Source organism: Salmo salar, unplaced genomic scaffold (assembly GCF_965601325.2).
Source record: "Salmo salar unplaced genomic scaffold, fSalSal1 ptg000257l, whole genome shotgun sequence".
Classification (NCBI taxonomy): domain Eukaryota; kingdom Metazoa; phylum Chordata; class Actinopteri; order Salmoniformes; family Salmonidae; genus Salmo; species Salmo salar.
In genome coordinates this window covers 4,217,501-4,233,693 of record NW_027675339.1, presented here as the reverse complement: position 1 = coordinate 4,233,693, position 16,193 = coordinate 4,217,501, and the positions used below count along the sequence as shown (strand labels likewise).

General features: G+C 41.7%; 1 protein-coding gene across 1 annotated transcript; it reads right to left on the bottom strand.

The window, feature by feature from the left end:
• Positions 1-13,280: 13,280 nt before the first annotated feature.
• Positions 13,281-16,188, bottom strand: LOC106593134 (NLR family CARD domain-containing protein 3-like). Its single transcript, XM_082971316.1, has 4 exons — positions 15,935-16,188; positions 14,808-15,526; positions 13,735-14,714; positions 13,281-13,470 (listed from the first exon to the last, which is right to left on the bottom strand). Exons 1-4 carry the CDS (start codon positions 16,146-16,148, stop codon positions 13,281-13,283), a joined length of 2,103 nt encoding a protein of 700 aa, XP_082827442.1. The 5' UTR covers positions 16,149-16,188.
• Positions 16,189-16,193: the final 5 nt, after the last annotated feature.

The window sequence follows — 16,193 nt, the reverse complement described above, 5'->3', positions numbered from 1 at the left end:
ACAGAGACTACAACAAAACATGCTAACCTCTCACCATTACCAATAACAGAGGATACAACAAAACATGCTAACTCCTCACCATTACCAATAACAGAGGCTAAAACAAAACATGCTAACCTCTCACCATTACCAATAACAGAGGCTACAACAAAACATGCTAACCTCTCACCATTACCAATAACAGAGGCTAAAACAAAACATGCTAACCTCTCACCATTACCAATAACAGAGGCTACAACAAAACATGCTAACCTCTCACCATTACCAATAACAGAGGCTACAACAAAACATGCTAACCTCTCACCATTACCAATAACAGAGGCTGCAACAAAACATGCTAACCTCTCACCATTACCAATAACAGAGACTACAACAAAACATGCTAACCTCTCACCATTACCAATAACAGAGGCTACAACAAAACATGCTAACCTCTCACCATTACCAATAACAGAGGCTACAACAAAACATGCTAACCTCTCACCATTACCAATAACAGAGGCTACAACAAAACATGCTAACCTCTCACCATTACCAATAACAGAGGCTAAAACAAAACATGCTAACCTCTCACCATTACCAATAACAGAGGCTACAACAAAACATGCTAACCTCTCACCATTACCAATAACAGAGGCTAAAACAAAACATGCTAACCTCTCACCATTACCAATAACAGAGGCTACAACAAAACATGCTAACCTCTCACCATTACCAATAACAGAGGCTACAACAAAACATGCTAACCTCTCACCATTACCAATAACAGAGGCTGCAACAAAACATGCTAACCTCTCACCATTACCAATAACAGAGGCTACAACAAAACATGCTAACCTCTCACCATTACCAATAACAGAGGATACAACAAAACATGCTAACCTCTCACCATTACCAATAACAGAGACTACAATAAAACATGCTAACCTCTCACCATTACCAATGTATTTATTTATAAGCACCTCACATTGTGGTTACTCACTACATGGTAGATATTCCCTCAGCGAAGTATGGCAGTTCCATGCAGGTTTCCTCACCAAGTCCAAGGCAGCACAGCTACCCATGCAGACAGTACTCCTTAGTAACCGATATCCCCATGGCAACACGAACTCGTTAAGCTTCCCAAGCAATTATCTCCCGGTGTCACACGATGCTAGGCTAACCTCTAGCTGGCTAATACCTCCACAACGAGACGGTAGCTTCAGTCTTTACTAAGTTTTAGCTAAATTATAACAACTCTTTTATTAAATAAAACATGTATTTCCCTTCATGTCTTAGTAGCTATGGGTTTTGTTGTAGTTCTGTCGTCTTCTTTTATAATTTTTCTTCACCAACCGTCCTGAGGTAAAACGTCCATCCTTTCATCAACGTCTTTTTCCCTCCCGTTAACCAGGTCAACTCCCATTGGCCACAACTTAACAAGCGACCTTATTGGTCAAAACGTAAACTTCAAAGTAAAACAAACTATTCACTTATACATTAAATAAATATTTCTTCAAAAAGCATAATGCATTAACAACATTACAGTTTAGGAGAAATTCAATCATCTTTTAAATATAATACCAATTAATTATAACAAATAAACTCAATACTTGGTTCAAACAAGGGTATTACACAAACATACAGTCAATAATACAGTAGAAAATAAGTCTATATACAATGTGAGCAAATGAGGTGAGATAAGGGAGGTAAAGGCAAAAAAAGGCCATGGTGGCAAAGTAAATACAATATAGCAAGTAAAACACTGGAATGGTAGACATGCAGTGGAAGAAAGTGCAAAGTAGAAATAGAAATAATGGGGTGCAAAGGAGCTAAATAAATAAATACAGTAGGGGAAGAAGTAGTTGGGCTAAATTATAGATGGGATATGTACAGGTGCAGTAATCTGTGAGCTGCTCTGACAGCTGGTGCTTAAAGCTAGTGAGGGAGATAAGTGTTTCCAGTTTTAGAGATTTTTGTAGTTCGTTCCAGTCATTGGCAGCAGAGAACTGGAAGAAGAGGCGGCCAAAGGAGGAATTGGCTTTGGGGGTGACCAGTGAGATATACCTGCTGGAGCGCGTGCTACAGGTGGGTGCTGCTATGGTGACCAGTGAGCGGAGATAAGGGGGGACTTTACCTAGCAGGGTCTTGTAGATGACCTGGAGCTAGTGGGTTTGGCGACGAGTATGAAGCGAGGGCTAGACAACGAGAGGGTACAGGTCGCAGTGGTGGGTAGTACAGTGGGGGAAAAAAAGTATTTGATCCCCTGCTGATTTTGTACGTTTGCACCCTGACAAAGAAATGATCAGTCTCTAATTTTAATGGGAGGTTTATTTGAACAGTGAGAGACAGAATAACAACAAAAAATCAAGAAAAACGCATGTGAAAATATTATACAATTATTTGCATTTTAATGAGGGAAATAAGTATTTGACCCCTCTGCAAAACATGACTTAGTACTTGGTGGCAAAACCCTTGTTGGCAATCAGAGGTCAGACGTTTCTTGTAGTTGGCCACCAGGTTTGCACACATCTCAGGAGGGATTTTGTCCCACTCCTCTTTGCAGATCTTCTCCAAGTCATTAAGGTTTCAAGGCTGAAGTTTGGCAACTCAAACCTTCAGCTCCCTCCACAGATTTTCTATGGGATTAAGGTCTGGAGATTGGCTAGGCCACTCCAGGACCTTAATGTGCTTCTTCTTGAGCCACTCCTTTGTTGCCTTGGCCGTGTGTTTTGGGTCATTGTCATGCTGGAATACCCATCCACAACCCATTTTCAATGCCCTGGCTGAGGGAAGGAGGTTCTCACCCAAGATTTGACGATACATGGCCCCGTCTATCGTCCCTTTGATGCAGTGAAGTTGTCCTGTCCCTTAGCAGAAAAACACCCCCAAAGCATAATGTTTCCACCTCCATGTTTGACGGTGGAGATGGTGTTCTTGGGGTCATAGGCAGCAATCCTCCTCCTCCAAACACAGCGAGTTGAGTTGATGTCAAAGAGCTCCATTTTGGTCTCATCTGACCACAACATTTTCACCCAGTTGTCCTCTGAATCATTCAGATGTTCATTGGCAAACTTCAGACGGGCATGTATATGTATTCTTGAGCAGGGGGACCTTGCGGGCGCTGCAGGATTTCAGTCCTTCATGGCGTAGTGTGTTACCAATTGTTTTCTTGGTGACTATGGTCCCAGCTGCCTTGAGATTATTGACAAGATCCTCCCGTGGAGTTCTGGGCTGATTCCTCACCGTTTTCATGATCATTGCAACTCCACGAGGTGAGATCTTGCATGGAGCCCCAGGCCGAGGGATATTGACAGTTCTTTTGTGTTTCTTCCATTTGCGAATAATCACACCAAATGTTGTCACCTTCTCACCAAGCCGCTTGGCGATGGTCGTGTAGCCCATTCCAGCCTTGTGTAGGTCTACAATCTTGTCCCTGACATCCTTGGAGAGCTCTTTGGTCTTGGCCATGGTGGAGAGTTTGGAATCTGATTGATTGATTGCTTCTGTGGACAGGTATCTTTTTTACAGGTAACAAGTTGCGGTTAGGAGCACTCCCTTTAAGAGTGTGCTCCTAATCTCAGCTCGTTACCTGTATAAAAGACACCTGGGAGCCAGAAATCTTTCTGATTGAGACGGGGTCAAATACTTATTTCCCTCGTTAAAATGCAAATCAATTTATAACATTTCTGACATGAGTTTTTTTGGATGTTTTGGTTGTTATTCTGTCTCTCACTGTTCAAATAAACCATTAAAATTATAGACTGATCCTTTCTTTGTCAGTGGGCAAACGTACAAAATCAGCAGGGGATCAAATACTTTTTTCCCCCACTGTATATGGGGCTTTGGTGACAAAACGGATGGCACTGTGATAGACTGCATCCAATTTATTGAGTAGGGTATTTGGAGGCTATTTTGTAAATGACATCGCCGAAGTCGAGGATCGGTAGGATGGTCAGTTTTATAAGGGTATGTTTGGCAGCATGAGTGAAGGATGCTATGTTGTGAAATAGGAAGCCAATTCTAGATTTAACTTTGGAGTGGAGATGCTTATAGTGAGTCTGGAAGGAGAGTTTACAGTCTAACCAGACACCTAGGTATTTGTAGTTGTCCACATATTCTAAGTCAGAACTGTCCAGAGTAGTGATGCTGGACAGGCGGGCAGGTGCAGGCAGCGATCCGTTGAAGAGCATGCATTTAGTTTTACTTGTAGTTAAGAGCAGTTGGAGGCCACGGAAGGAGAGCTGTATGGCATTGAAGCTCGTCTGGTTAGTTAGTTAACACAGTGTCCAAAGAAGGGCCAGAAGTATACAGAATAATACCAATAACAGAGGGGGTCTGATCTTTGTGCCTCTGTAACTTTCTCATTCATCATCATTCACGATTCATTCATGATTATTCATAATCATGGTAGCATCCACATGAATGTAGAAGTGTTCAGAAACATCTTCTATTCTTACTGACAATACAAGTGAAGTGACTCCAAAATGACAGGACATTATTCACCGTTCAGTTTCTATTAGGAAAAACATCTTCCAAAACACAACCAAGACAAACTGCAAATGCATTCAACAAGTTTGTAGAATCACAAGCTTGATGTAATCACTGCAGGCATGGAATATGGTACAACTACTAAACTTATGACTACTTTAATACAATATAAGTGAATTTGTCCGAATATGTACAACTTTTTCAAATGGGAGAACTAAATACATAAAGTGCTTTCCTTTCTTAACAGTAACACAGCTATGTATGAAAATACCCTCAAATAAAAGGTCACATTCTGTACTGTCACCTAATATGAAACATTGTATCTCAAATCCAAAATGCTGGAGCATAGCACCACATTTAAAACTGTAAGCTTCACTGTCCAAACACATATGGTGTGGACTATGTGTGTCTGGTAAACACATGTGGATCTGGTGAACAGTTATCACTTGTTGACCAACTACAGGAATACTGACCTCAGAGTCTCCAGTTTACAGTGGGGATTCCCCAGTCCAGCAGAGAGCAGCTTCACTCCTGAATCCTTCAGGTCATTGTTACTCAGGTCCAGCTCTCTCAGGTGTGAGGGGTTTGACCTCAGAGCTGAGACCAGAGAAGCACAGCCTTCCTCTGTGACTAGACAGCCTGACAGCCTGCAAAGTGTCAAATCATATTAAAATCCCACTGCTATGCTTTGGTGGTGAAAATAGTGGCAGTATATTTCTTCAACATATTCAGATATATCAGTGTCCTGAAACCTTCCATATCTATTCGTAAATTAATGTATCATCATTAAAAATGACAAATGATCAAAGTATTGCCTGCAGATAGAAACATATATAGTACAAATATTTGAGTAGACTGACCAGACCAGTTTAAAAAGCAGTATCAGTCAAAAGACAGAGAGGTATCAGATTTAGATTGTATTGAGTATACAGTCCACACCATAGCTATTTTGACAGTGAAGCAAACGTTTTAAATGTGGCTCTGTACTCCAACATTTTGGATTTCAGATCAAATGTTTCATATGAGGTGACAGTACATAATGTCACCTTTTATTTGAGGGTATTTTAATACATACAGTTGAAGTCAGAAATTTACATACACCTTAGCCAAATACATTTAAACTCAATTTTTACAATTCCTGACATTTAATCCTCGTAAAAATCCCCTGTCTTAGGTCAGTTAGGATCACCACTTTATTTTAAGAATGTGAAATGTCAGAATAATAGTAGAGAAAATGATTAATTTCAGCTTTTATTTCTTTCATCACATTCCCAGTGGGTCAGAAGTTTACATACACTCAATTAGTATTTGGTAGCATTGCCTTTAAATGGTTTAACTTGGGTTAAACGTGTCAGGTAGCCTTCCACAAGCTTCCCACAATAAGTTGGGTGAATTTTGGCCCATTCCTCCTGACAGAGCTGGTGTAACTGAGTCAGGTTTGTAGGCCTCCTTGCTCGCACACGCTTTTTAATTCTGGCCACACATTTTCTATAGGATTGAGGTCAGGCTTTTGTGATGGCCACTCCAATACCTTGACTTTGTTGTCCTTAATCCATTTTGCCACAACTTTGGAAGTATGCTTGGGGTCATTGTCCATTTGGAAGACCCATTTGTGACCAAGCTTTAACTTCCTGACTGATGTCTCGAGATGTTGCATCAATATATCCACGTAATTTTCCTACCTCATGATGCCATCTATTTTGTGAAGTGCACCAGTCCCTCCTGCAGCAAAACACCCCCACAACATGATGCTGCCACCGCCGTGCTTCACAGTTGGGATGGTATGATGGCTGTGTGGTCCCATGGTGGTTAGACTTGCGTACTATTGATTGAACGTGTTACCTTCAGGCGTTTGGAAATTGCTCCCAAGGATGAAGCAGACTTGTGGAGGTCTACAAAAAATTTTTCTGAGATTTTGGCTGATTCCTTTTCATTTTCCCATGATGTCAAGCAAAGAGGCACTGAGTTTGAAGGTAGGCCTTGAAATACATCCAAATTATGTCAATTAGTCTATCAGATGCTTCTAAAGCCATGACATAATTTTCTGGATTTTTCCAAGCTGTTTAAAGGCACAGTCAACTTAGTGTATGTAAACTTCTGACCCACTGGAATTGTGATACAGTGAATTATAAGTGACATAATCTGTCTGTAAACAATTGTTTCAAAAATTACTTGTGTCATGCACAAAGTAGATGTCCTAACCGACTTGCCAAAACTATAGTTTGTTAACAAGAAATTTGTGGAGAGGTTCAAAAACACGTTTTAATGACTCCAACCTAAGTGTATGTACACTTCCGACTTCAACTGTATGTGATTGACGATTAAAAATTAAATTCTGATGATGCCATGATTAAGAAAAATCATGAATAAATCATGAATCAGAATGAGTGAGAAAGTTACAGAGGCTACAACAAAACATGCTAACCTCTCACCATTACCAATAACAGAGGCTACAACAAAACATGCTAACCTCTCACCATTACCAATAACAGAGGCTACAACAAAACAGCTAACCTCTCACCATTACCAATTACAGAGGCTACAACAAAACATGCTAACCTCTCACCATTACCAATAACAGAGGCTACAACAAAACATGCTAACCTCTCACCATTACCAATAACAGAGGCTACAACAAAACATGCTAACCTCTCACCATTACCAATAACAGAGGCTACAACAAAACATGCTAACCTCTCACCATTACCAATAACAGAGGCTACAGCAAAACATGCTAACCTCTCACCATTACCAATAACAGAGGCTACAACAAAACATGCTAACCTCTCACCATTACCAATAACAGAGGCTACAACAAAACATGCTAACCTCTCACCATTACCAATAACAGAGGATACAACAAAACATGCTAACCTCTCACCATTACCAATAACAGAGGCTACAACAAAACATGTTAACCTCTCACCATTACCAATAACAGAGGCTACAACAAAACATGCTAACCTCTCACCATTACCAATAAAGGAGGCTACAACAAAACATGCTAACCTCTCACCATTACCAATAACAGAGGCTACAACAAAACATGCTAACCTCTCACAATTACCAATAACAGAGGGGGTATGATCTTTGTACCTCTGTAAATTTCTCATTCCTCATTATTCACGAATAATTCCTGATTATTCATAATCATGGTAGCATCCACATGAATGTAGGAGTGTTCAGAAACTTATTCTATTCTTACTGACAATTCAAGTGAAGTGACTCCAAAATGAAAGGACATTATTCACCATTCAGTTTCTATTCGGAAAAACATAATCCAAAACACAACCAAGACAAACTGTAAATGAATTCAACAAGTTAGTAGAATCACACGCTTGATGTAATCATTGCAGGCATAGAATATGGGACACATCACTAACTTTTGACTAAATTAATTTGTCCAAATGATTAAGACTTCTTCAAATGGGAGAACTAAACTCAGCAAAAAAAGAAACGTCCTCTCACTGTCATTTGCGTTTATTTTCAGCAAACTTAACATGTGTAAATATTTGTATGAACATAACAACATTCAACAACTATGACATAAACTGAACAAGTTCCACAGACATGTGACTCACAGAAATTGAATAATGTGTCCCTGAACAAAGGGGGGTCAAAATCAAAAGTAACAGTCAGTATCTGCTGTGGCCACCAGCTGCATCAAGAACTGCAGTGCATCTCCTCCTCATGGACTGCATCAGATTTTCCAGTTCTTGATGTGAGATGTTACCCCACTCTTCCACCAAGGCACCTGCAAGTTCCTGGACATTTTTGGGGGGAATGGCCTTAGCCCGCACCCTCTGATCCAACAGGTCCCAGATGTGCTCAATGGGATTGAGATCCGGGCTCTTCGCTGGCCATGGCAGAACACTGACATTCCTGTCTTGCAGGAAATCACGCACAGAACAAGCTGTATGGTGGTGGCATTGTCATGCTGGAGGGTCATGTCAGGATGAGCCTGCAGGAAGGGTACCACATGAGAGAGGAGGATGTCGTCCCTGTAACGCACATCGTTGAGATTGCCTGCAATGACAACAAGCTCAGTCCGATGATGCTGTGACACACCGCCCCAGACCATGACGGACCCTCCACCTCCAAATCGATCCCGCTCCAGAGTACAGGCCTCGGTGTAACGCTCATTCCTTCGACGATAAACGGGAATCCGACCATCACCCCTGGTGAGCCAAAACCTCGACTCGTCAGTGAAGAGCACTTTTTGCCAGTCCTGTCTGGTCCAGCGATGGTGAGTTTGTGCCCATAGGTGACGTTGTTGCCGGTGATGTCTGGTGAGGACCTGCCTTACAACAGGTCTACAAGCCCTCAGTCCAGCCTATCTCAGCCTGTTGCGGACAGTCTGAGCACTGATGGAGGGATTGTGCATTCCTGGTGTAACTCGGGCAGTTGTTGTTGCCATCCTGTACCTGTCCCGCAGGTGTGATGTTCAGATGTACCAATCCTGCACAGGTGTTGTTACACGTGGTCTGCGCTGCGAGGACGATCAGCTGTCCGTCCTGTCTCCCTGTAGCGCTGTCTAAGGCGTCTCATAGTACGGACATTGCAATGTATTGCCCTGGCCACATCTGCAGTCCTTGTGCCTCCTTGCAGCATGCCTAAGGCATGTTCACGCAGATGAGCAGGGACCCTGGGCATCTTTATTTTGGTGTTTTTCAGAGTCAGTAGAAAGACCTCTTTCATGTCCTAAGTTTTCATAACTGTGACCTTCATTGCATTTACATTTACATTTAAGTCATTTAGCAGACGCTCTTATCCAGAACGAATCACAAATTGGTGCATTCACCTTATGATATCCAGTGGAACAACCACTTTACATTAGGGCATCTAAATCTTTTAGGGGGGGGGGGGGTTAGAAGGATTACTTTATCCTATCCTAGGTATTCCTTAAAGAGGTGGGGTTTCAGGTGTCTCCGGAAGGTGGTGATAGACTCCGCTGTCCTGGCGTCGTGAGGGAGCTTGTTCCACCATAGGGGTTCCAGAGCAGCGAACAGTTTTGACTGGGCTGAGCGGGAACTGTGCTTCCTCAGAGGTAGGGGGGCCAGCAGGCCAGAGGTGGATGAGCGCAGTGCCCTCGTTGCCTACCGTCTGTAAGCTATTAGTGTCTTAACGACCGTTCCACAGGTGCATGTTCATTAATTGTTTATGGTTCATTGAACAAGCATGGGAAACAGTGCTTAAACCCTTTTCAATAAAGATCTGTGAAGTTATTTGGATTTTTACGAATTATCTTTGAAAGACAGGGTCCTGAAAAAGGGATGTTTCTTTTTTTGCTGAGTTTAGATGCATAAAGTGCTTTCATATCTAAATGGTAAAAAATACAGTCTTGGCCAAAAGTTTTGAGAATGACACAAATATTAATTTTCACAAAGTCTGCTGCCTCAGTTTGTATGATGGCAATTTGCGTATACTCCAGAATGTTATGAAGAGTGATCAGATGAATTGCAAATAATTGCCAAGTCCCTCTTTGCCATGCAAATGAACTGAATCCCCCCAAAAAAGTCCACTGCATTTCAGCCCTGCCACAAAAGGACCAGCTGACATCATGTCAGTGATTCTCTCGGTAACACAGGTGTGAGTGTTGATGAGGACAAGGCTGGAGATTACTCTGTCATGCAGATTGAGTTTGAATAACAGACTGGAAGCTTCAAAAGGAGGGTGGTGCTTGGAATCATTGTTCTTACTCTGTCAAACATGGTTACCTGCAAGGAAACACGTGTCGTCATCATTGCTTTGCACACAAAGGGCTTCACAGGCAAGGATATTGCTGCCAGTAAGATTGCACCTAAATCAACCATTTATCGGATCATCAAGAACTTCAAGGAGAGCGGTTCAATTGTTGTGAAGAAGGCTTCAGGGCGCGCAAGAAAGTCCAGCAAACGCCAGGACCGTCTCCTAAAGTTGATTCAGCTGCGGGATCGGGGCACCACCAGTACAGAGCTTGCTCAGGAATGGCAGCAGGCAGGTGTGAGTGCATCTGCACGCACAGTGAGGCGAAGACTTTCGGAGGATGGCCTGGTGTCAAGAAGGGCAGCAACGAAGCCACTTATCTCCAGGAAAAACATCAGGGACAGACTGATATTCTGCAAAAGGTACAGAGATTGGATTGCTGAGGACTGGGGTAAAGTCATTTTCTCTGATGAATCCCCTTTCCGATTGTTTGGGGCATCCGGAAAAAAGCTTGTCTGGAGAAGACAAGGTGAGCACTACCATCAGTCCTGTGTCATGCCAACAGTAAAGCATCCTGAGACCATTCATGTGTGGGGTTGCTTCTCAGCCAAGGGTGTGGGCTCACTAACAATTTTGCCTAAGAACACAGCCATGAATAAAGAATGGTACCAACACATCCTCCGAGAGCAACTTCTCCCAACCATCCAGGAACAGTTTGGTGATGAACAATTTCTTTTCCAGCATGATGGAGCACCTTGCCATAAGGCAAAAGTGATAACTAAGTGGCTCTGGGAACAAAACATCGATATTTTGGGTCCATGGCCAGGAAACTCCCCAGACCTTAATCCCATTGAGAACTTGTGGTCAATCCTCAAGAGGCAGGTGGACAAACAAAAACCCACAAATTCCGACAAACTCCAAGCATTGATTATGCAAGAATTGGCTGCCATCAGTCAGGATGTGGCCCAAAGGTTAATTGACAGCATGCCAGGGCAGATTATAGAGGTCTTGAAAAAGAAGGGTCAACACTGCAAATATTGACTCATTGCTTCAACTTCATGTGATTGTCAATAAAAGCCTTTGACACTTATGAAATGCTTCTAATTATACTTCAGTATTCCATAGTAACATCTGACAAAAATATCTAAAGACACTGAAGCAGCAGACTTTGTGAAAATTAATATTTGTGTCATTCTCAAAACTTTTGGCCACGACTGTATATGTATGAATACCTTTAAATAAAAGGTGACATTCTGTACTGTCACCCAATATGAAACATTCTATCTCAAATCCAAAATGCTGGAGCATAGCACCACATTTAAAACTGTAAGCTTCACTGTCCAAACACATATGGTGTGGACTATGTGTGTCTAGTAAACACATGTGGATCTGGTGAACAGTTATCACTTGTTGACCAACTACAGGAATACTGACCTCAGAGTCTCCAGTCTGCAGTGGGGATTCCCCAGTCCAGCAGAGAGCAGCTTCACCCCTGAATCGTTCAGGTCATTGTTACTCAGGTCCAGCTCTCTCAGGTGTGAGGGGTTTGAACTGAGAACTGAGATCAGAGAATCACAGCCTTCCTCTGTGACTCCACAGCCTGACAGCCTGCAACGAGTCAAATTATATTAAAATCACACTGCTATTATTTGGTGGTGAAAATAGTAGCAGTATATTTTTTCAACATATGAAACCTTCCATATCTATTCGTAAATTAATATATCATCATTAAAAATGACAAATGATCAAAGTATTGCCTGCAGATAGAAACATGTATAGTACAAATATTTGAGTAGACTGACCAGACCAGTTTAAAATCAGTATCAGTCAAAAGACAGACAGTAAGGTATCAGATTTAGATTGTATTGAGTATACAGTCCACACCATATCTATTTTGACAGTGAAGATAACATTTTAAATGTGGCTCTAAACTCCAACATTTTGGATTTCAGATCAAATGTTTCATATGAGGTGACAGAATATAATGTCACCTTTTCTTTGAGGATATTTTCATACATGTCTGTTTCACCATTTAGAAAAATGAAAGCACTTTATGTATCTAGTCCCCCTATTTAAAGAAGTCATAAGTATTCTGACCAATTCACTCATAGTGTATTAAAATTGTCAAAAGTTTTGTATTTGGTCCCATATTCCATGAAAGCAACGACTACATCAAGCTTGTGACTCAAACTCGTTGGTTCCATTTGCAGTTTGTTTTGGTTGTGTTTTGGGTTGTGTTTTGCCCAATATTAAAATGGTGGATGTTTTCTAAGTGAGAAGATACATGCTGGAGTATAGCACCACATTTAAGACTGTAAGCTTCACTGTCCAAACACATATGGTGTGGACTATGTGTGCCTGGTAAACACATGTGGATCTGGTGAACAGTTATCACTTGTTGACCAACTACAGGAATACTGACCTCAGAGTCTCCAGTCTGCAGTGGGGATTCCCCAGTCCAGCAGAGAGCAGCTCCACTCCTGAATCCTTCAGGTCATTGTTACTCAGGTCCAGCTCTCTCAGGTGTGAGGGGTTTGACTCCAGAGCTGAGACCAGAGAATCACAGCCTTCCTCTGTGACTAGACAGCCTGACAGCCTGCAAAGAGTCAAATTATATTAAAATCACACTGCTATTCTTTGGTGGTGAAAATAGTAGCAGTATATTTTTTCAACATATGAAACCTTCCATATCTATTCGTAAACTAATATATCATAATTAAAAATGATATGAGGATATTTTCATACATATCTGTTTCACCGTTTAGAAATGAAAGCACTTTATGTAGCTAGTCCCACCATGTGCAGAAGTTATAAGTATTCTGACCAATTAACTTATAGTGTATTAAAATAGTCAAAAGAGGCCAAAGGGGGTGAATACTTTTGCAAGCCACTGTATATACATAAAATTCTTTCATTTCTAAATGGTAAAACATGAATACTCTCAAAAAAAAGGTGACATTCTGTACTGTCACCTAATATGAAACATTCGATCTCAAATCCAACATGCTGGAGCATATCTCCAAAATGTAAACTGTAAGCTTCACTGTCCAAACACATATGGTGTGGACTATGTGTGCCTGGTAAACACATGTGGATCTGGTGAACAGTTATCACATGTTGACCAACTACAGGAATACTGACCTCAGAGTCTCCAGTCTGCAGTGTGGATCCCCCAGTCCAGCAGAGAGCAGCTTCACTCCTGAATCCTTCAGGTCATTGTTACTCAGGTCCAGCTCTCTCAGGTGTGAGGGGTTTGACTCCAGAGCTAAGACCAGAGAAGCACAGCCTTTCTCTGTGACTCCACAGCCTGACAGCCTGCAACGAAATCATCATGACTTCACAAACACACTGTTAATTTAACACCAGTAGTGTAGAAGGACAACGGTAGATGCATTTGGTTCATATTCCCAAATAACATATATATTCATCTTCTGTCTCCTAGAATTGTATGGTCATATTGTAATACTAGATTGAATATCTGATTCAATATGTTATGCAATATAATATTATATACATATTGTAATACATATAATATTTCTTCCTGATGATTAGTTCTTATATGTCATTTTATGTACTCACAGAACAGCTCTGGAGGCTTTGACCACTGGCAGCAGCCTCAGAAGACCTTCCTCTGATCTGGAGTATTTCTTCAGGTCAAACACATCCAGCTCCTTTTCTGAAGTCAGCAACACAAAGACCAGAGCTGACCACTCTGCAGGTGACAGGTTGGGTTTTGAGAGACTTCCTGAGCTCAGGTAGCTTTGGATCTCCTCCACTAGAGAATGGTCATTCAGTTCATTCAGACAGTGGAACAGATTGATGCACCTCTCTGGAGAGGGATTCTCCCTGATCTTCTCCTTGATGTACTTGACTGTTTTTTCATGGGTCTTTGAGCTGCTTCTTGTCTTTGTCAGTAGATCTCGTAAGTGCTTCTGATTGGACTGCAGTGAGAGTCCCAGAAGGAAGCGGAGGAAAAGGTCCAGGTTTCCCATCTCACTGTGTAAGGCTTTATCCACAGCACTCTTGTAGAAAGAAACTTCAGACTTGTCTCTGAACAGCGCAGAAAGGTTCCTGGACGTTGATTGCGGTTCGGCCATTAGATTCTCATTGTTGTTGATGAATGAGAGGAACACATATACAGCAGCCAGAAACTCCTGAATGCTCAGATGAACAAAGCAGTACACCTTGTCTTGGTACAGAACACATTCCTCTTTAAAGAGCTGTGTGCACAATCCTGAGTACACCGAGGCTTCATTGACATCAATGCCAGCCTCTTTCAGGTCTTCTTCATAGAAAATCAGATTGCCATTCACAAGCTGTTGAAAAGCCAGTTTTCCCAGTGACAGAATGCTCTCTTTATTCCAGTGTGGACCTGTCTCTTCTTCCCCAAGATACTTTTCATCCTTCTGTTTGGTATAAAACTCCACAAGGTGTGTGTACATCTCAGTCAGAGTCTTGGGCATCTCTTCTCTCTTATGTTTCAGCATGTGTTCGAGGACTGTTGCAGAAATCCAACAGAAGACTGGAATGTGGCACATGATGTGGAGGCTCCTTGATGTCTTTATGTGTGAGATGATTCTGCTGGCCAGGTCCTCATCACTGAATCTCTTTCTGAAGTACTCCTCCTTCTGTGGGTCATTGAACCCTCGTACCTCTGTCACCTGGTCAACACACCCTGAAGGGATCTTATTGGCTGCTGCAGGTCGGGTAGTTATCCAGAGGAGAGCAGAGGGAAGCAGATTTCCCTTGATGAGATTTGTCAGCAGAACATCCACTGAGGTTGACTCTGTGACGTCCCAACAGATCTTGTTCTTCTGGAAGTCTAGGGGCAGTCGGCACTCATCCAGACCATCAAAGATGAACACAACTTTGTACTTGCCGTAGTTGGAGATTCTTGATTGTTTGGTTTCCATTGAAAAGTGATTAAGAAGTTCAATCAAAGTGTGTTTGTCCCCTTTCATCAAATTCAGCTCCCGGAAAGGGAATGAAAATATAAATTGGACATCCTGATTTGCTTTTCCTTCAGCCCAGTCCAGAATGAACTTCTGCACAGAGACTGTTTTTCCAATGCCAGCGACTCCCTTTGTCAGCACAGTTCTGATAAGTTTGTCTTGTCCAGTTAAGGGTTTGAAGATGTCGTTACATTTGACTGCAGTCTCTGGTCTTGCTTGTTTCCTGGTTGTTGTCTCAATCTGTCTCAGCTCATGTTCATTATTGACCTCTCCTGTTCCACCCTCTGTGATGTAGAGCTCTGTGTAGATCTTATTGAGAAGTGTTGGGTTTCCTTGTTTAGCGATCCCCTCAAATACACATTGGAACTTCTTCTTTAGATTAGATTTGAGTTCACGTTGGCAAATCACAGCAAGCTCATCTGAATAAAGAAATACCACAGAGGATATTAATATTACATCTGTTTTCATGCCTACAGTATTGTAGGACTGTTATAAAGTTTAAATTATAATAATTTCTTCTCTTAACTGATTGTATAAATGTTTCCATTATGTTATTATTGGTATTATTGATGATATTATTAGTGTTGTCCCTCCCTCCTCTCTCTCTCTCTTTCCCTCTCTAATTGTCTCTCTGTCCTCTGTCTCTCCTCTTCTCTCTCTCTAAATTAATCACCACAACACATCCCTGCTGCTACTTGATGAGGTCACTAGGTGTTGCGTTAAGGCTGCTACAATATCATTGAGTTACACAGCTACTTTAGCTGTACTTTAGCTACAGCTTTTAAATGTTATAAAACAGCATTCAACATGTGGCAGACAGATCTTACATTTCTCCAGTGTGTCAGCAAGCTCCTTCTGGTTCATCTTCCTCAGGACGTGCAGTGTGATCTTCAGAGCCCCCTCTCTGGCACTGCTCTCCTGCTTCTCATCTTCAGCATCCACCACTTCCTTATCCTGCTTCTGACTCTCATAGCCTTCTGGGAGTTCTGGACTAAGAATCCTCTTGAACATCTTCAGCTCGTTCTTCACAAATGTCATCATTTTCTCTTCAAGCAACTGAAATAAATAAAGTAAATAAGTTAAGCA